This window comes from Tachysurus fulvidraco, chromosome 15 (genome assembly GCF_022655615.1).
Source record: "Tachysurus fulvidraco isolate hzauxx_2018 chromosome 15, HZAU_PFXX_2.0, whole genome shotgun sequence".
In the NCBI taxonomy this organism is placed as follows: Eukaryota; Metazoa; Chordata; class Actinopteri; order Siluriformes; family Bagridae; genus Tachysurus; species Tachysurus fulvidraco.
This window is the reverse complement of record NC_062532.1, coordinates 10,952,831-10,973,874: the sequence shown is the minus strand read 5'-3', so window position 1 is coordinate 10,973,874 and position 21,044 is coordinate 10,952,831. Positions and strand designations below refer to the sequence as shown.

At 37.0% G+C, this 21,044-nt stretch overlaps 1 protein-coding gene across 2 annotated transcripts in view; it reads left to right on the top strand.

The window, feature by feature from the left end:
* The window catches only part of LOC113639474 (alpha-1,6-mannosylglycoprotein 6-beta-N-acetylglucosaminyltransferase B-like), an 83,700-nt gene extending 70,446 nt beyond the window's left edge, over positions 1-13,254 (top strand). For both annotated transcript variants that reach the window (XM_027141329.2, XM_027141328.2), the window contains exons 11-18: positions 379-509; positions 1,481-1,486; positions 2,825-2,980; positions 3,283-3,429; positions 4,778-4,894; positions 7,386-7,460; positions 7,775-8,046; positions 12,553-13,254. In XM_027141329.2, coding sequence (XP_026997130.1) covers positions 379-509; positions 1,481-1,486; positions 2,825-2,980; positions 3,283-3,429; positions 4,778-4,894; positions 7,386-7,460; positions 7,775-8,046; positions 12,553-12,751 — 1,103 coding nt within the window. In that variant the 3' untranslated portion in view covers positions 12,752-13,254. The remainder of the gene's footprint in view (positions 1-378; positions 510-1,480; positions 1,487-2,824; positions 2,981-3,282; positions 3,430-4,777; positions 4,895-7,385; positions 7,461-7,774; positions 8,047-12,552) is intronic.
* The last annotated feature ends 7,790 nt before the right edge of the window (positions 13,255-21,044 follow it).

Sequence of the window (21,044 nt, the reverse complement as noted above, 5' to 3'; positions counted from 1 at the left end):
TCTATCTCTCTCTCTCTCTCTCTCTCTATATATATATATATATATATATTTTTTTTTATTTTTATATATATATATATATTGTGCTCTCTCTCTCTCTCTCTCTCTCTCTCTCTCTCTCTCTCTCTCTCTCAATAAGTAAAAAAATTAGCTTATGTTACAGAGAAAGCATGAAGTTCTTTGCCGTAAAGACTTTCCCATGGTGTAATATAACCTACAGTGGAATCACCTTTCATATATATTAAAGAAATGTCTCCTAACAGAAAGCTTTACCATTTTTATCAGCAATTCTAGGTCTGTGCAATATGACTTGTTCTTTATCGATCTTTAAAATTTAAAATTGATTTTACAAATTCAGTACAAATTGTTTCCCCATTGTAGCACACACTCCTGACAACTCCTTCATGGGCTTTGTTGCTGAAGAACTAAACCAAACAGAGAGGCTGAACATTCAGAGAGAGAAAGTCAACAATATGGCAGTGATCTATGGCAAAGAGGCCAACATGTGGAAGGTAACACACACACACACACAAACACACACAGTGCAACAGCAAGCTTTCCTCATGAATATTTTACCACTGTGAAAAATTCAGCGGCACTGGATTTATGATTATCTTCCTTTTCATTTCTCACGGACACTCATTTTAAGACACTGCTTGGTGCTTTATACGTCGCGAAGGCCCTGCGGGTGTCACCTCGGTCATGTAAAGCTTCATGACTGATAGGGAGATAACGATCACTTTTAACCCTGATTGATAGAGCTACAGAGACACGGGCATCCTCTTGAGTCGCATCTGTTTATGGCTGTTATAAATCTGGAGACGAAGGCTGTCGCGGTAATAACTCTCTGATGAGTTGTCAAACGCTTTCACCTGGTAAGTGGTGCCGGATTTAGCTTCTAATGTGGTACTCATCCCTGAGGACTTGAGGTTGTGTATCATTTTATGGCCACAGTAGACTCAGCACTTCTAATGGTGCACTCTGAGATAGATTGCCTATCATAGTCTGTTAGGCACAATGACAGCGTTGTGCCGCAGTGGCATTTTAGACAGAATACAGTTAGCACTGTGACACTAATCAAGTTGTGATGAAGAGCAAAGCTTGCAAAGAAGAGAGAGACACATCGAGACAGAAGGAGAATTAAACATTATGCAAACATCAGTGGAGGAAGTTGCTTCCTTCTGTTCCTAGCAAAACTGACAAGCAGCCCACTTTAATCTTTTAGAACACATGCTTCGGCTGTCAGAAATCTAGAGATGAGCCACTGATTTTTTTCTGACAGCGTTCAAACACAAATCATTGCTTCTTCATCTCATACCATATTTACAGTCAAATGCCCTCATGAGAACAATGCCCTGTAGTCTATTCTGTCACCTAATGCATTCATACAGTATTGCTGTCACTTAACATGATGGCATCACAACTAATATCTTTCTATTTCTGTTTTTTTTTTCTGTCCATCTGCTCTTTCCATTATCTACAGCTTGAGGTAAGTGAGAGATTTAATAGATCGTTAGATGATTTTGCATTTAATGGCCTGATGTGCATAAACACAGCTAGAAGTAAAGAAAGGAAGTGGGAGAAGTTGTGTCTCGAAAACCAGATGCACAAGACCCTACAGCTGCTGCAATATTATATTATTGTGATAAAATTGGTTAACTCTTTACTTGCGTCATGACAAGATAACCGTGTGATAGCATGTAATACCTTGAAGGTCATACTGTATGCTATTGTCATAAGTCATAACAAAAGTCATAACAAAAGATGTCCATACTCCAACAGTGTTACATCATAATATTTGGAATCTTTTGTTCTATTCTGTATATAAGTGTGCATTTGTTGACAACAACGACATAACATTTTATGCCACATTATAAAATAAATTATATTTATAATAATCCATATTTTTAATTTTTGGACTGTTGGGACACAATTATATGTCCTACGCTTAAAGAACTGACAGAAATGTAATAAACGAGAAGTAAAGTTCTGTTATTTGAAAATATCATCCTGCTGCTGTTATTTAAAGGGAATTCAATACAATGCCCTAATTTTAGACCGTGCTTTTTATATGCATGCCAAGGTCACAAAATTCATTAATTTATTACAAAGTATTACTTAATACCCAAATACTCTATATACTCTATATATGGTACACTATATAATTAAAACTATGTGGCCACTTGAAGAATCACACCAATATGTGCTACTTATACATCTAATAAAGACATACGCTCTGCTTTGGGTTATAATATCCTCCACTCTTCTGGGAAGACTGTGTACTATAATTTGGGGATTTGTGCTCATTCAGCTACAAGAGCATTAGTGAGGTCAGGCGTGGTGGTCTGGGGTTCATTTGGCATTCCAGTTCATTACAAAAGTGTTCAGTGGGGATGAAGACAGGGCTCTGTGCAGGCCAATCAATTTTTTCCACTCCTGCCTTGGCAAGCCATGACGTCAAGGAGCTCTCTTTGTATCGTACATGGGGCATTGGCGTACTGGAACTGGTTTAAGCCTGTTAAGTTAGTTACATTGAAAGGAAAATGTCTAGACATTGTGTGATTCCAAAATTTGGCAACAATTTGGTATGAGATACAGATACATAAGAAAATACTACTTGTTTATTTGTTTTTCACCTTAAGCCAATAAAAAGATGTTAGGGTTCACATTTTGTGGGGAGATTTACTAGCAGGAAGTATCCGGAACAAAAATTGTAAATCTAGTTTTCAGTTGAGACCATGTCCTACATCCTGAAATCCTTTATTTATTGATGTTTTCCACCCAGGGATTTAACAGCTGTATTTGTACCCTGCCCTCTCTCCTGCAGGGAAAAGACAAGTTTCTCACCATCCTCCACCGCTACATGGACATTCATGGGACAGTTTATTATGAATCCCAGCGGCCTCCAGAAATCCCTGCCTTTGTCCGAAATCATGGCTTGTTGCCTCAACAAGAGCTTCAGCAGCTTCTTAGGAAGGCCAAGGTATATTCATTGTGCTTCTGAGTTTTAACTTATATATTGACTGTCTAACATTAATTATTCTTTACATTTGAAGGTAAAATAAGGGCCAGATGCCCTATAAATAAGAGTCAAAGTATATACTCTATCAGAGGTCAGATCATAGCCAAATACAGCTAACATACAGCAAGTAATTTTATAATAAAGGGTTAAAAATTAAAGAACAAATATAGAAAAAAGCTTAGAAACATTAATGAATGTGTTCAGTTGAATATAAATACACAAACTTGGGTTACTCTAATTCATTTCTATTTTTCTGTTTTAAGCTTTTTGTAGGGTTTGGCTTTCCTTATGAAGGTCCTGCCCCTTTGGAGGCCATAGCCAATGGCTGCATTTTCCTTCAGCCCAAATTTAATCCGTCTCGTAGCTCTCTCAATAACGAGTTCTTCAGAGGAAAGCCCATGTCCAGAGAGGTGAGTCCTAATTGTTTGGCAACCTGAACCCAAATTCATGATACTTGTAAGAAAAATTTAAATGAAATTTGATGCTATTAAGAATTTCTTTATATTGGCTGTAAATGCATCTCAATCTCAAATTTTTAAATATTGGGGTACTTTGAAAGAACAAATTAGTCTGGACGTAATCCAACCCAACCTCTGAGGTCAAAGGTTTACTGTACATTGCTTAAAGAAAATGCTGTGTATCTGAAAAGGCAACTAAGTTCCTTAGTTCCTGTTCTCCCATTCATTATCATTCTCTCATCAGTCTCTTTCTCTTTCTTTCTCTTGCCACCTTGTTATTTTACTGAGAAAACAGTGAGAGTAAGCACTTTTTTCCTGAAGACTTTCCTGTGCTGATAAAACTAGCAAAACATTTTGCCATTAAAACGCACTATGCCTTGATAATTGTGAAATAAATGACTCCTGAAAGTAAAAAAAAATCACCACATCAATGATTTTAAGAATTACTTTGTTAAACAACAGATTTTTAAAAGCCAATTATCATTCATCTTTATCTGCTGCACAGGATCCCGTGTATGAGCTGTTGCTATGGAAACTATAATGTATTCCAATGAGCAGCATTAACATTAACCTGACAATTATGTTTATAGTTTTTTAATTGTGGAATAAAGATAAAATACAGCTCTTTTTGCATTTACAACATTTGACACATGCCTTTACCAAAAACAATTTACAGAAATGAAAGGATGATCTCATTTTCAATACACTTTAGCAGTTAAGGTCTGGTATTTAAGGTCCAACCGTGGTAGCTTGATAGTGCAAGAATTTGTAGTGACAACTGTCTGAGTAACTAATGCACTGAGCTGCCACTGCTCATCATACAATAGACCCTGGTATAGTATTCCTCTTACACCTTCCCGAGATAATCAGTGTAGCCTTTCAAGGCCATATTACACCAAATGCGTGAGATGTGAATGCCACTTCAACCACTAACCACTGCAGAGGTTATACAATCATGACATCTTCCAATATTATGATTTTACATAACGTTTATTGATTATAGACATGAAGTTTTGCTTTATTTACACACATAAGTGAAAAAATTAAGAAAAATGACTAGGTTGGTGCATCAAATGTCAATAGTGTTGTTGTAACATATTGTCCTTGAGAATAGGAATATTAAGCTCATAGCATGTGGTCTTCAGTTACATTGGAAGTGTCATTACGGTCTCAAAAGTAGTAAATCCTAACAAATTTTCATTTTCTTTCACTAGCAGGTCATACTCCCATACCCAGAGAAACCCATAATGTACAGTACATAGTAATAATCCTAAGTTGTTTTGGTTTGTTTTTGAATCAGGTGTCCTCTCAACACCCCTATTCCGAGCAGTACATCGGCAGACCGCACGTCATCACTGTGGACTATAACAACTCGAAGGAAATAGAGTCGGCCATTAAGGAAATCTTGAAAGCTAAGGTGAGTGCATATTCATTTAAAAGATGAAAACATCTGCAATCAGTGTTTTAGTTGTCCCTCTAAGGATTATGTGGATTTGCGTTCAAAGAAATAAACACAAATTCAAGCAACCGCCACAGTAATTTGTGGAGCTTGCAATTTTTTCAAAATTACAGCAAATTTTCTGATGATTGAGCCCAAGCCCTCTTCAATTCACATGTTTTAATCATGGCTACAGCTTTTACAATTACATGTGCCTTCACTTGTAGAAGTTTAAACAAGGAACCCTGTGATTACAGAATCCAAAATCTGTGGAAAAAATACCAGTTGTATGTTTTTACTTTTACAGCTACAAATTTCATATTTGTATTTCATATTCATATTTTGAATATTGATTGTAAATATATATATATATTTTATATGAATTTACAATCATTTTTTAACTTTACACACCAAACAGGACAACTATGAATTTCTATGAATTTAAATTTCTATTAATTTAAATTTCTATGAATTTAAATTTCTATGAATTTCAATTTCTATGAATTTCAATTTCTATGACTATAACCTTCTATAAAAACAATATATATTATCTATCCTACACACATTTGGAAGCTTTATTCTACATATTTTAGTACAATTTTCATAGAAGTTTAACTCATAGCATGTCACTTTTTCTTTTTTGTTGAATATGGCAATAAACCCTGAGAAATTGTGGTTCGTTTTTGTGGGTTTCTTGTTTACTGATATATATTTTTTATATATTCTTATTTTGATAATCAAGAAAAAGAACAAGTTAACAACTTATCTTAGGGACCATGCGGTAACCTGTTTAACACTTGTACTTATATAGGGGGAAGTGATAGCTTAGTGGTTAAGGTGTTTGACTACTGATGGGAAGGTTGTGAGTTTGAACCCCAGGTTCGCCCCAGGCTGTCACTACTGGGCCCCTGAGCAAAGCCTTTAACCTTCAATTGCTCATCTGTATAATTGAGATACATGTACTGTAAGTTACTCTGGATAATGCTAAATGCCAAATATACAGTATATACTTCAAATCTAAGCATAAAACTGAAAGTCAAAAAGAAAAGTGTTGTTATCTTTTTACTGAGTAACTCGATGAATGAAGAATAGTGCTGGTGATCTATATTTCATTTAACTGAAACTGTTACGTCAAGAGGACTTATTTTAATCCAATGGAGTAAGAGTTGGAGATGATTTTATGTGGTAAACTTCATTAATGACAATATCAGAGCAACTGGGATCATGACTGTTGGTGTAATCTACCATTGGCAGATCCAGTGAGACCCAATTTTGGCTCACTGGGGGCTGTTTTGAATCTCTTTGGCACACTGCACTATTAAGAGTAAATATTGGTTTGCTCAGCTTGAATTATGGGGTCTTCTGAGTTCACATGGCTTCTGACCAATGCTGATACGAGTTGACCATGTTCCATATATTGTCCTGCTGGAGAAATGCCAGTTGCATTAAATCACTCCTAGAATGCTTGATCTACTGTATCTCCCTCACAAGCAGCAGATACAATCGATCGATCCCCTCTTCTGTGTATAACTTCAGTGAACTTCCCAAGTGTGTGTGGCGTCTGTGCAGGAAAATGGTCTACGATGCTTGAGCAGAACATAAAGAACATTTCAGAAACTTCATTCTGGTTGGCACACATCTTATGAGACGATGGAAATAGAAATTAGCATTAAATTACACTCACTCACTCATTTTCTACCGCTTTATCCGAACTACCTCGGGTCACGGGGAGCCTGTGCCTATCTCAGGCGTCATCGGGCATCAAGGCAGGATACACCCTGGACGGAGTGCCAACCCATCGCACTCTCATTCACTCACGCATTCACACACTACGGACAATTTTCCAGAGATGCCAATTAACCTACCATGCATGTCTTTGGACTGGGGGAGGAAACCGGAGTACCCAGAGGAAACCCCCGAGGCACGGGGAGAACATGCAAACTCCGCACACACACGGCAGAGGCGGGAATCGAACCCCGACCCTGGAGGTGTGAGGCAAACGTGCTACCCACTAAGCCACCGTGCCCCCCATTAAATTACAAAAAAATATAAAAATAGGGACAAATGTACATAAATGTACATGACAATTTACATAAAATATTTTACATAAATCAGTTGTTGCTCTGTGGTGATCCCCAGCCTGCATTGATTTCTAATTAACTTATAAATATTTAAAATAATTTTTTACACAGTTGTATGTTATTATATTAATATATTAGTTAATCTGTATGTACCAGATTAACAACCAAAGTTAGAGGAGCTGAAAGGAGGTTACTTTCACTGCCATTTCTATTTCTAGTAAATCTGAGACATTACAAATGACAATGAAGATAATTTGGTGAAACACTGTAGGAGGTTTGCATTGCTGGTTACAAATAATTGAAGTTTCTAAGTAACTTTAGAGGCACAGTTTGTTGATTAAGGATATTGATTACAATATTGTCGTTCGGGTCTCTGTATTTATACACAGGTAGAGCCCTTCTTGCCTTATGAATACACCTCTGAAGGAATGCTAGAGAGACTGAATGCATACATCCAACATCAGGTATGCTTTCTGTTTATGTACACACACACACACACACACACACACACACACACACACACACACACACACACACACACACACACACACACACACACACACACACACACACACACACACACACACACACACACACACACACACACACACACACACACACACACAGAGTATTGTCTATGAATACTTCAGTCATAGCTGATCAGATATTAAATGATAATAAGCCACACACACACAGATGATATAATCTGTTCAGCATAAACTGATTAATTACAATGGTTTATTTTGTGCTGTTATTTTTGTTTTTCACACATTCAAAGGACTTTTGTCGCATCACTATCCCCTTTCCATCAGCCAATGAGTCCAAACTGTGGCCAGGGAATCCACCAAACCCTTTTGTCCTCATGCCCAACTCCACAAGTGTTGTATGGGCCTCAAACATCAGTGCTCCAGCATCTTGGCCACCTCTCAGTGCCCTGAGGTTGCTTCTCAGTCCTGAGGCCTCTTCGTGTGTGAAGACATGCCAGGATGCTGGCCTCATCTGTGAGCCTGCCTTCTTTCCTTTCATTAACAACATGGAGGCATTCAATGGGTGAGGATTTTAAAGGTGTTAAAAATGTTGCATTCAAAACAAGTTGTTGAATGATATGAATGTCATAATGAAATTATGACACCAGAGACAGCATCAATACTCTTGTTCATTTCATCCAATACCATGTACAACACCAGACAGTACCTAATTATTCTATTAATTATTTATACTTTTTACTCCTATCGTCACAGGGAGGTTGATATTTGTCACCATCACCACCTCACCATCAACTCATTAGGGATACATTTATATTTGGCATTTAAATATTTCAAATATTAAAAATTGTTAAAATTGCTGTACAACAAATATTGAATTGAATTATGTATAGTATGTAGATTGGGTGGTAGTCTAGTGCAATAGGTAGTGTTGGTGCCTTAAAGATATAAGTCCAGGGACATAGCAGCAGGAACTCTCCACATGTCAACATAGGATTCTTTAGTTACTCTCACCCAGAAAAGTATACAATTAGGCTGATTAGCTGCATAGTAGGAGGACTGAGTAGAAATGTTCCCTAGGCGTTAATGAGTGGATGAATGCATGACACCATGCAGTGGATAGGGTTGCCATCTAGGGTGTCTTTTTGACTGAAACCTAGCATTTGCTTCAAAGCCAGTTTGAGTCAAGATGTAAACAAAAAAAATGAACAAATTTTCAGAATCATGAAAGATAAATTTAGCTTAGTCAGACTACCTCTGAAAAATACAGGCTGACTTGGACAAACTGGAAGACCATCTTTCCCACCTGACAAGTTATTTTCCAACCTCTATAATGCTAAACTAAACTGGAGAGCAATACAGTATGTTCCCTTACTGCTTTTTCCTAAAAAAAAAAAAATCACTTTTCTATGAGAAACTGCTTTGAGGTACAAATACTTTGGCAAGAATCAGTTGGCAAGTGTGGTATCAAATCATCAGTTGGCAAGTATGCTCTTCCAGCTTGTCTAGCTCAGCCTGACTTTTTATTGGTCATCGGATACTGTGGTAAGTGGCACAGGGGCTACATCTCAGAACTCAAAATGTCTCTTTTTCACCGGAAAGAACCGAGTGCTGGTTCAGAGCTAGTTCCACTGGCGAGCCTTCTAAGAACCGGTTTGCCTTTCCTTGGGCTAAAGAGCCATCACAGAGCCAAGTGTTACGTCACTGTTTACGTCCCATCTTTCACTCAAAATCACTCAAACTGCCTTGGTGGAAAAGGGGCATGAGAGCTTCCACCTAGAAATTTTCTTAGATAACTAAATTGTTTGAAGGAGTTAAGGGGTGTATCACTCTCAGAGGTGTTCTAGTCTGGAGGTGGTACAGCAGAAAAAATAGATGAGAGTACACCTGAACAGAAACTGGACTCTAAAGCTATATAGAAGGTCATAGTAGAATTAGCAGTGTTATGCTTGGGTAGAAAGGTTATATCAGAAGAAATATAAAGGGATCAGCAAACAAAAGTAGGATCTAAGATTAGTATACAGCCAGACATACAGAAAGAAGTGTCTCAGCTCAGTCTGGTGCATATATATATATGAGAGAGAGAGAGAGAAAGAGAGAATTATCTTAAACTGATGATGGTGAGCCATTAAATTGCTGTTCCTGCTGAGCCATTGAGTTTTTTTGGATTGATTTCCTATGCTTAAAGGCAACACTAATTTGGCCATCTCATGCCAATCAGTCATATTTAATGGGAGATACTGATTTAGTGTCAATTAAACACAGAGAGACAGTGTCAGGCTGTACGAACACACGTGTAGGTGCGCTTTCCTTTATTCCAGAAGTGGGCAAAGGCAAAATGGGTCTAAAAATAGACTTCTGTTGGGGCAAACTGTGGCAGATCACAGGCTAGGTTAGGAACAAAATAAAAAAACAAGGCAAAGCCACAGGCAGGTCAAGAACAGGCTGAGGTCTACAAAAAGGGTTATCAAAACAGAATGAGAGGCTAGACACAAACAAACAGAACATACACCTTGCAAGGAAAACAATACACACAAGGGTTTAAATACACACTTAACTACACACAAGGGAGAGAGGCAATGACAAGACAGGGGCGGTGACAGGACATGAAACAATTTTAAACTGAAAAATGGGGACCTATATATTTTTGTCTTAAATTGAGATACTTTGGGCAAAACTGCATCAGAGCCTGTCTGGTAGATATTTGTTAAAAATGCTTAGCATTTGTTAATAGTCTATGAGCTTGTAAGTAACACTGGTATGTTCTAATTGAAATACTTATATTATGCTTGATCGATTCTTTCATTTTTTTCCTGGTGGGGTTCACATTGTATGAGAAGGTCAGTCCTTGGGTACATAATCCAGCTCCTATTCAAGTATCCCCAAGTACTGTATATACTCTCTAATACAGGGATGCACACAACTGGTGCGCAGGTGCGCATGCACCCCCAAAATGAAAAATGCACGCTGTTAATATGCTCTAAACGCTCATGTCCGTATCGACGTCGTTGACGGGCGTTGATGCACAGTCGCCATTTTAGATCGATTTAGATTGAGGTTAATGCTGTGAGAGATGTCCAAAAAACAGCAAACTTTAAGTAGCTTCTTTGGCATTCCGCCACCTCAAAAGATGTCAATGTCGGTACGTACAACGGCATTTTACCGAATCTACGGCAAATGGTTGCGATCGTGGATTTCCTTGTGCATCTACTGTGCACTGCACACACCCTTGAGAACTGTGCGAAATCAGCTGATCGGGGGGTGTCCTATTGTGTGACGTTTAATCGATCCGTTGAGGTGGAGCAAAAAATATACAAGTGACTCCACTATAGAGAATGGATGCGTTTAAAGCAAGCAGGAAAGCGATTGGCAACATCTTCTGTGTATGACTTGGTCAAGAAGATAGTTAATAAAAGCGATCCAGATTGTTACTGCAACATTTACAAGATTCTTAAATTGTCCCATACACTTCCTCTGAGCAGTGCTGCTTGTGAGAGGGGTTTCTCGCACCTCAATATAATAAAAAACAAGTACAGATCCCGTCTGTCACATACTCATCTTTCAGCCCATTGAATGAACAATTCACTTGTCAAAGATGAGTACAGATACATTTGACCCAAAGCCAGCAGTAGAGCTATGGATGCAGACAGCCCATCGTAGACTTAACCAGGGAGGTGCAACTACTTCCACCGCCCAGGAGGCTGTAAGTTCGTCCTGTACTACAGTTGAAATTGAGGACAGTGAGGAGGGCAGTGAGGAAGATGATGTTTAGTTTCGCTGCGCAAAGGGTGAGTACCAGTTCCATTCTCTAAGTGCTCTGATTGAAAGGGACAGCAGTTCCTCTCCAATACTCACCCAGATTGTCTTATTATGGAGAGCAAGGCCAACAATCCTGTATAGAAACCTCATTTCCAATGCCTTTATTTTAAATCTTATTCTTTTGGATACTTCCTACATTTCCAAACATACGTGAGGATAGGGAGGTAAAATCGATCACTAAAATGAAAGCTTCCAATTGAACTCCTGCTTTACCGTCACCGACTATTACACAATCTGTGACCCTGCTGACCCAATGTGTTTGTCAATCTCACATTCCTTTTTCCATCACTTACAAACAATATCCCAGGGTAAAGGTCTAAAGTCCTCCACCAGAGACATGCTCTCTCCTCTCTATTCTCAAGAGGACGTCATTTTTATCCCACTTTTCAAAAGTGAAACACTGAAGTGAGTGTTCGTAGGTACTGTACATGTTGGCTGTGTAGGATGTGCCAAGAAAACATCCCTGCAAGTAACAGACATGTTACCTTAAGCACCCCAGACTGGGCATCTCTCCTTGAGAACCACAGACAGGAGTGTAGGAGATAATTCCTTGGTTGAGTCTTAAATGCATCATAAACAGTTTTGAATCAACTTGTGTCTGTGTGTTGCTTATGAACATTGTAATCAATTGTATATTTGATATTGTATATTATATAAGAGCCAATTACAGTAGTCTACAATGATACCATAATATACAATGCCTGTATATTTAAACCCTTTCTCTACACAGACTGAGTAAAAAAATCAGGAAAACCTATACGCCTAAACATTCATTAATTGTCTAATCAGCCAATCACATGGCAAATCAGTACATACAGTAAAATCATTCAGATGGGCCAGCAGTTTTAGGTAATGCTCAGCCATAGATAGGGGGGGAAATTGTGATCTGAGTGCTTTTAAATGTAGCATGATTGTTGATGCAAGAAGGGAATGTAGACTGTACAGTTTACTCAGAATGGTGCAATAAATAAAAAACACCCAATGAGCAGCAGTTCTACAGCTGGGAATGAATTGTATAGAGACGCCAACAGAGAATGGCCAGACTGGTTCGAGCTTACAGACAAGTTACAGTAACTCTGATCATCAATCTGTACATACTGAGATAAACAGAAAAGCATCCCATAATTCACATCACATCAGGTTCTACTTCTATCAGCTAAGAACAGAAGATAAGGCAGAGGCTCACTAAACCTGGACAGCTGAAGACTAGAAAAACCTCCAAATTAAAAATATTTTTTTCTCCTTCATGTAGGATTGATGTTCAGTGTGAGGCTTTGGAAATGGAGATGAACCACTTATTTCCAGCTGTGGCTATCAAGGGGAGAGAGTGTTTCCTGCAAAAGGAAGTCCTTCTGTTCAGCTGTGCTGGGATCAGTACCAAACACAGACGCCTTTGTCCCTGCAGAGACTTTCTCCAGGGTCAGGTGGCTCTGTGCAAGGATTGTCTCTGAGCTTTATGGTACACTGAGACCAGATCCTGGGCTGGATGAGGTGCAAAAAACATAAAGGCTTGATGATCTAATCTGCTCCAATACAATGGATCCCCCATGAAATGAGAGCTATAAGAAGCATATCAGAGCTGAGACTGCACGAAACCAACATAATCAGCTGCTAGAGTCAGCTTTAGGATCTGGTTGCGAGACTGTAATTTTTCTTTTTTTAAATGTAGATGGCAAAAATGGCTATTTTTCCACAATTATTGTTTGAATAATGTTCTATCTAAATGCAAAGTATTGAAACAACTGATAATGCTGTTTATAATAAACACATGTGGTAAAAGTGTGCTGTTCACTGTTCTGTGGTATCCTAGCAAAAGGACTTTTCAAGTTGTTGTTTTTTTCCCTCGAGATTTTATTAGATATGTAATCAGAAGCCCGAACACAGACTAAACACAGTGAGTCTTTATTCATCAGTATATCCATATAAGTTGTGTGTAAACGTTTGGATAAGACAAACTGAAAATTAAAATTTTCACTGGATTTACAAATGTTATGGAAATGCTAATTTCTTTATAATCACGTGTATGTTGTTGAATGATGGTCACACATAATTACTAGGCATATGCATGGCACAACTAACTCCATAATAGGCAAAGCTCAAACACTGCTGTATTCACAGACTATACATCAAAAAAGACTTTCATGTCTATACTAATACAAACATACATATATAATTAAAACGCTATAACAGCACTGAAAAGATAAAGACAAATTACAGAAAAGACGGCTTAGCTGTGAATTAAGTGAGGCGGAAAGAAAATGATGCGATTTGAAAATGGAGTAGAACAAAGGTCTACACTGTACCAAGATGATTATGCTCGCCAAGCGCATCACACAGGATAGCTCTTTTTAAATTGCTTCAAGTGTCTCGGCTGACGTGCTGAACTGTTGCACAGCATGAAAAGATGTTGCTGTGGCAAATGAAACCGATTTCAACACTTGGCTCTTTCATTTTGCGTTTGTCTTATCTTACCGGTCTTTAAACCTTCTTTCCTTCTTGAGCACGGTGAGTGAGCTATCCCTAGAGTCAGCTGCAACATATGGCTTATGGCTATGTGCAAACAGACCATCCATGATGCTTTTATATGGCAGCATTTCTTTTAGTTTTTCTATTATTTCTACTTTTAAAAAAAAAACTTTAAATAATGGCTATTAATATAAAATGAATGGTTTTCGCAAAGTTTGAGGAGATTTTTTGAGCTTTATCCATGGGTGCTTGATGGACGTGAATAGAAAAGGGGCTTCGACTGAATCATATAAAATATATAAAATATAAAATATCATAGGCCAAGTCTGAAGAAATATTCTAATTTTAAAAATTTCAAGCTTCTCTGAATATCATGGAGTTTGCATGATTTTGTGCTCATTTCTATGATGGCATAATCTAGTGATCTAGCATGAAAATCCGTTTCTAATAGAGACTGTTTTCTACCATTCAGTGAAAAAGATGCTAAAAGATGTAAATAAATAAGCTATTTTAAATTGACAATCTAATCCATATATAAGTTGAGTAATCCATGTAAAATATATGATTTGAGGCTGATCTCTAGTTGAGTTGAGCCCTACATCAATAGTCCTTTTATGGATATATTTACATACATTCATACATTATTTTAAATTTACAAAATTTATATATATATAAATATATATATATATTTACAATTTTTTAAATCCATTGATAAATGAGGCCCAGCATGAGTAAAATGTGGATGAATTGATCTGGACTCTAGATATGCAATACAATTCAAATGTCATAATTTGATTCATTAATTAATTCATTTTGTGGCAGCATTGTAAGTACTGTACACTTTAGGTAAGACAAGTATTCATAGGGCTAAATGCAACATATGCTCTTTATGGCACTGACATTTCATATGTCCATACAGTATATAACCATAAAGGCTAATTTGATTAGGCATCGGCTGTCATACGGAATATAAACCTTGATATGGAGTTGACATAACAATCAAATCAATTTACACAATTATATAGATATATGGTGGTGTTGACATTTCCTGGACACCTTTTTACATTGCCATGCCATTCTGGTGTCAAACAGTTGGATGCAATAGCAGTTCTGTGTTAACAAAAACAGAATAAAAAGAAAATAATAATAATTGAAATAAAACATAATGTAGGGTTGGACAACATACAAACCAGTGCAAATCTCAAAGAAGTTGAACTTTCAGTAACATCACACAGACGTGAATGATGAAGTGAGACTTCAAACAGCCAAAATTATATAAAGGTTATGCACTAATCTGAAGAAAAGTGGATTCGATTAAAAGTTCACTGACTGTAAGCAGAAACTTGTCCTTGCGAGTTGATCACATAACCGTCTGTGGAGTTTTAGCTGATGTGGAAGTTGACTGGTAGATTGAGGTCATTTGAAAAAAAAAGTTTCAGGACTGATGAAGTGTTAGAGACATTTATTAATTTTCTAATTTGGTGGGAAATAATGACAGTCAGCATGTTTCATTGTGGGTTTTCAAGTACTATCTAGTTGAGAACTCGAACTTGAGAAATGACTAATATCTATGTCTAATAACGTCTAATAATAATACATTTATATAGCTATAGTGAGCTCATACCTCACATAGATAGTATTTTATCTCCACTGGCAATTTCAAATCCCACACTGTATCAAAAACTTGTTCCACATGGATATAATGTATTATTATTAGACAGAGAAATTAATCATTTCTCAAGTTCGAGTTCTCAGCTAGATAGTACTAGAAAACCCACAACAATGACTGTCATTATTTCCCACCAAATTAGAAAATTAATAAATGTCTCTAACACTTCATCAGTTTTCTCTTCCAGTATGATAATGAATTATATTACTGTCTAATTTTGTAATGGATGTACAGTGTTGTAAATGGTGTAATTGATTGTTATACAGTATTAATGATTGTTAATGCTAAAACCTTCCCAGTGTAACAGATATAACAGATAACAGATGTAATGTAATGTAATGACGTGTCAATGTTTTGATGAGTGATGAGTGAGACCGTGTGTCATGACGCGGGATAAAAACAGACCCAAACACGGGATAGCAAAACAAACGGGGTTTAATAACAAAAACACTAAACATGACACGGACTAAAGACAGGACAATACAACAGTAGATTCCGCGCTGCCATCAGCAACGCGGCACACTTAAATACAAAAGACAATCAGGCACAATTAGGAACAGGTGTGGAAACAGGGAGGAACAAGACAAGGGCAGGGCAGACATGTGACGAGGAACATAAACAAATGCACGTGGCCAAAGTCCGGGCTGTTTTGTTTCAAATTTGTAATGTTTTTGTAATACTCAATAGGGTTCTGACATTAACCAGGAGTACATTTCAGTTCAGTATCAGTTGTTATGGTGTTCTAATGTGTCACCTCTGTAATTTGTCATTTGATGCAGACCTTATATGAACCTAGCATGAAAATGAAATGTAAAATGAAAAAAGGTGTATAAGCAGGAAAAAAAACTGAACAGATTTTCTGTCCTCTTCTCTTCTGTGTTTTCTGAAAACTTGTCATTTACTTAAAGAGGAAATCTGCTGATAAAATGAGGTACACTTGCTACCAACCATATGGAGAATACATTATATATTTATATTAATGCATTATTTATAGCACAAACAGACGGATACTTTTGATTTTCAGTAATGCTGGATTGAAATGTTTTGTTTCTGTATTATGTTTCTTCAGTTTGTCTTCCTCCAACTGAGGACATACAGTACAGTATGTTTCCCTAAGTGACTGCAGGTTTTGAGGCAGTAAAAGCCACAATGATATAAAGTGAAAATACATTTAAAATGCAAGATATTGGTCTGGGCCTACAGTAGATATTTTTCTATTTCATCATCTGTTATCCGAATGCTAATTATTATTAGAAATATTTCAGACTTTCTTTTTTACAACCCTACTGTTATTTTCTCCCAATAGGGCCAATTAAACTATGCTCTAGGCCCAGATGTAGGAGTAAATTGAAACAAAAAGCCTAAAGGCTAAACCTCCTAAAATAGGCAGAAAGGGAGAAAATAATCCAATAGACACACATCAGCATTTCTATTTAATGAAAAGCATTTGACACCAAAGTCAACTCTGAGGCAAAATGCTGCCAGATCATTAAAAACTTTGTGGACAGGTAGACAGAGGCAGGTACACAATTTGCTGCTTGTCAGTGTCAGAGAACAGCACAAAGCTTGTCTGTATTTAGATTAATGACTAAAGCAAAGTCTTATGCTGCACTTACCTGATAGTCAGCCTCATTTATCATTTTCTTTAGTAAATGTTGTAAATGTTTGACAAAACCAGGCAATCCAGAATATATCTCTGATCACCTCTATCTATATTCCTCTCCCAGGTCTGTCAGGTCATCAAACCAGTTACTTCTCAAGGTCCCACATTCACGCTTAAAGTCTAATGGATATATGACTCTCAGTTGCTGCACCCACAACCTGGACCAGTCTCCCTCTTAGATTTTTACATTACTACTTTGAATTCTAGTTTAAAAGTCCATTTTATTCTACATTTGGAAGCCACTTTATCCAGAACCCTTATCCAGGGTTACTTACATTTTACACAACTGAGGGTTAAGGGCCTTGCTGAGGGGCCCAGCAGTGGCAGTTTATTGGACCTGGGATTTAAACTCACTTCTGTCTGTTTGGTAGGCCAACATCTTTTCCACTAGGCTACAAGATCCAAATATTTTCTTTTCTTTTGACTTTACTTCTTTTGACTTGATTTACTCCAAATCGAACAAAAAATTTTCACCAGATTTACAAAGGTTTGATAAACACAGACTTTCATATCTTACCTATGTGTAAAATGCATAGTATGTTTTGGACATAGGTCGTTATTAGCACCTATTAAAAGCCACCAAAGTTCAAATGCCTTTGGTCCAAAGTCTAGAAACAAATGACAGAAAAGCTGAATTAGGTGTGAATTACAGTAAGAGAGGTGAAAATAAAATGGTGTGACATAAATGGAAGCGAAAAAAATATCTGGACACCATGCATTGTATTCTTGAAGTGCCAACATGCTGGAAATAAATGGGAGCAATACATTTTTATTAAATATGAATATTGTCTTATTTTGTTTAAAGCTTTCAGGTGTGCACACCTGCCCAGCTTTTTATCAGCTTTTGTCCTAATTGAATGAAATATTTATTTGTCTTGATTTATTTTTTTATTTTGTTTTTGCTCACTTTCTTTCTTTTCCATATCACCGCAAAATAAAACTACTAAGTCACCCATACTAAGTCAAGACCAAAAACCTTCAAATGCTTTTTAAGGGCCAAACCTTAGCTGGTTTTATTCATGCATTGTCTTTAGGGTCATTAGGTTTACCACGAAATTGGATATAATCAAATTTTGATTTAGATTAATCAAAATTGAGAAAGAAAAGATACTGTAACAAACATTTCTGTATAACCCCTCAGTCAGGACCAAGATCAAATTTAGCATGGGAATGCATTTGTCTCAATTTAACATGAACTAATTATTTCTACAATGCAATTTCCATTGTGCTTGACCCTGATTGGGATCCTGGCTGATGTGCTTATCTCACATAAAACAGGCTGCTGAATTTTGAATTAGATGCCAATCTAATAAAGACCAAAATATACAAATATTAATAACAGCAGCAATGATTCAGCATGAAGGGCAAGTTGAAGCTTACAGTAAGGAAGTGAATATTAAACAAATCATTTTTATCCATAAGACAGACATAATCCTAAATAATGTACTTCAATATACTGAAAACATTTAGGTAAAACCAAGTTAAAAAAAAAAGTCTTATCACTTGGATGCCTGTGTTAAACATTTCATGTTATACAGGGACTCCACTGTGAAGATCAGGCTGTTTTAGTGGTGATTTTGTTCAGATAAGTGAGGAAGCATGGGTATGGTTCAAAGTGGAGCTGTGCATCTACATTGCATCTTCTATAAAGAATCAATTGCCTTCAATCTAAAATATGGATCAAAGTTCATCTCCAGTAAATCTCCAGCAACTTGATTCATGAGTTATTCAATGGGTCTGAAGATGAAACAAGAGAAATGCATCGTTCATGAGAGATGGATAAATAGAGGCATGTGAAAAAATAACATTTCATATAAGTCATGTACAACAGTATGAAGCTATCTCTTTGCCTCAGGCAGCAGATGCTCTAAAGAGATTTCATAGCATTGTTATGAGAAGACAAAGACATATTCTATTCTCGATAGCATATACTACAAGAGAGAATTGTTTTTGTCTTTAAGTACTATTCGGGAAAAGTGCCTTCTTACATCAATTCAAAACTACAACACCAAATGCATTCATAGCTGAAATTCCTAACTGGGTCAAGAAGACTTCTAGCAATGCCAGAACTGTCTTTTAGCTTCATGCTATAATTAGCTGGGGAAAAAGCCTCCCTCTGTTTCTCTTCAAAAAGGATTTTATGTCATGCCAATCAAAAAGCAATTATGCTTAGCTTTTGATAAACATATGTCTTGCCACTGGAAAGTAAATGCATGTACCTTAAAGCACTCATGGATAATAGAGTGCTATGAAGCATAGTACTGTAAGTGAGAAGGTATTGCTTTTCACCAAACCACTCTAAACTAAAGAATACAGTCATTTTTATACACTTAAGGAGAATTTAAATTTGTCCTGACTAAAGCTGTTATAAGTGTTACAGAAGTACAAAGGTTACACTAAAAAAATTCTATGACAAAGACTCCATTTACACTCGGTAGAATGCTTGAAAGTTGAAGATCACACTTGAAATTACATAAAACAGAACAGAAATTCAAACCCAGAAACGATCAAAAAACCGCGACAGACTTTTAACATATCAACATATTAGTATGGAGTGACGCACATGAGCTCATCCGAATCTTGCTGCCAGAATACCACAAACCGCCACTCAATCTTAATAAGACTGTAGCTCTGGCATGACATGGCAGGCACAGACGTTAAAATGTGGGATGAAACCGACCCAAAACTGTATTGCCTACAAGCATTAAATATGACTGTACCATTTTTGGGTCTGTTGTTGTTGTTGTTGTTCAACATATTAATTCAATGATATTTTAAATAACCCAGCTTATATATTTGCTGCACATTATAAAACCTTTAACAGTCAGTTTGGAGAACATTCTGTACAATGTCTGGTTGAATGCTGGTCAAAATGCAAAACAGCAAAGCTTAAATGCATCAGACTTTGAGACAGAACCTTTTAATGCTTTCACTATTAATGTCACTGTAATGAAGTGTATATTCAAAATTCAGATTTTATTTTGTTTAATCAATATGCCAAGAATCGATGATTATTCTCCTGCTTTACTAGGAAGTGCAGTAAAGGTTTATACCTCTACAGTCTCCTGGATCACAAGCAATCTGACTAATAAAAGAGACTGAAAAGATTCAGGACTGACTGTGGAACTGTGGAGGTGCTGAGCAACATTGTGCTACCCCAGGGAACTGTCCTGTCTCCTTAACTCTCCATCAGCCAAACAGCTCAATGAACAGGTCAGGAAGGTTAGCACCAATATAGAACTGAATCCAAACTTGTAAAAGGCAGTGACTAAGAAGAAGCTACTACAGTTTTATAAAACAATTTGAAGAATTCTGCCTATTCTCCTCCATGCCATGATACAGCATCTGACTCATTCCACCAAAGTGCTCATGGAAACACAGTTTGGGAAATTCTACAGCCATTGCAATCAGGATCTACTATAATTAGTCAGATGACACCATGACATCCTGCTACCTGTTTCTCAGAGAAGACGATAAGTCATTTTTATAATAAAAAAAAGTCCAATAGTTAAATATTATTGTTTATCCCATTATGGCCTCTGTAGTTGATATGAAATAATACACCTGCATGAGAACGCTACTTTCTGAGCACTGTGTGATATTAGCTTTGTTACACTGCTGTCAATAAATCAAATGTCAAGTATCCAGAATGTTTCCTATTAAGTTAGTTTGCAGTTGAGTTTCACACACATACAGTGGAAGGTCCTTTCAAGGTGTGTGTGTGTGTGTGTGTGTGTGTGTGTGTGTGTGTGTGTGTGTGTGTGTGTGTGTGTGTGTGTGTGTGTGTGTGTGTGTGTGTGTGTGTGTGTGTGTGTGTGTGTGTGTGTGTGTGCATGTGCGTGTGTGTGTGTGTGCGTATAGCATAGCATAACAGAATTAATTAACTGCAATAATAATTATATCAATATAAAGTCTTTACAAGGCACAAGTGTGTCTGTGTTTGTCT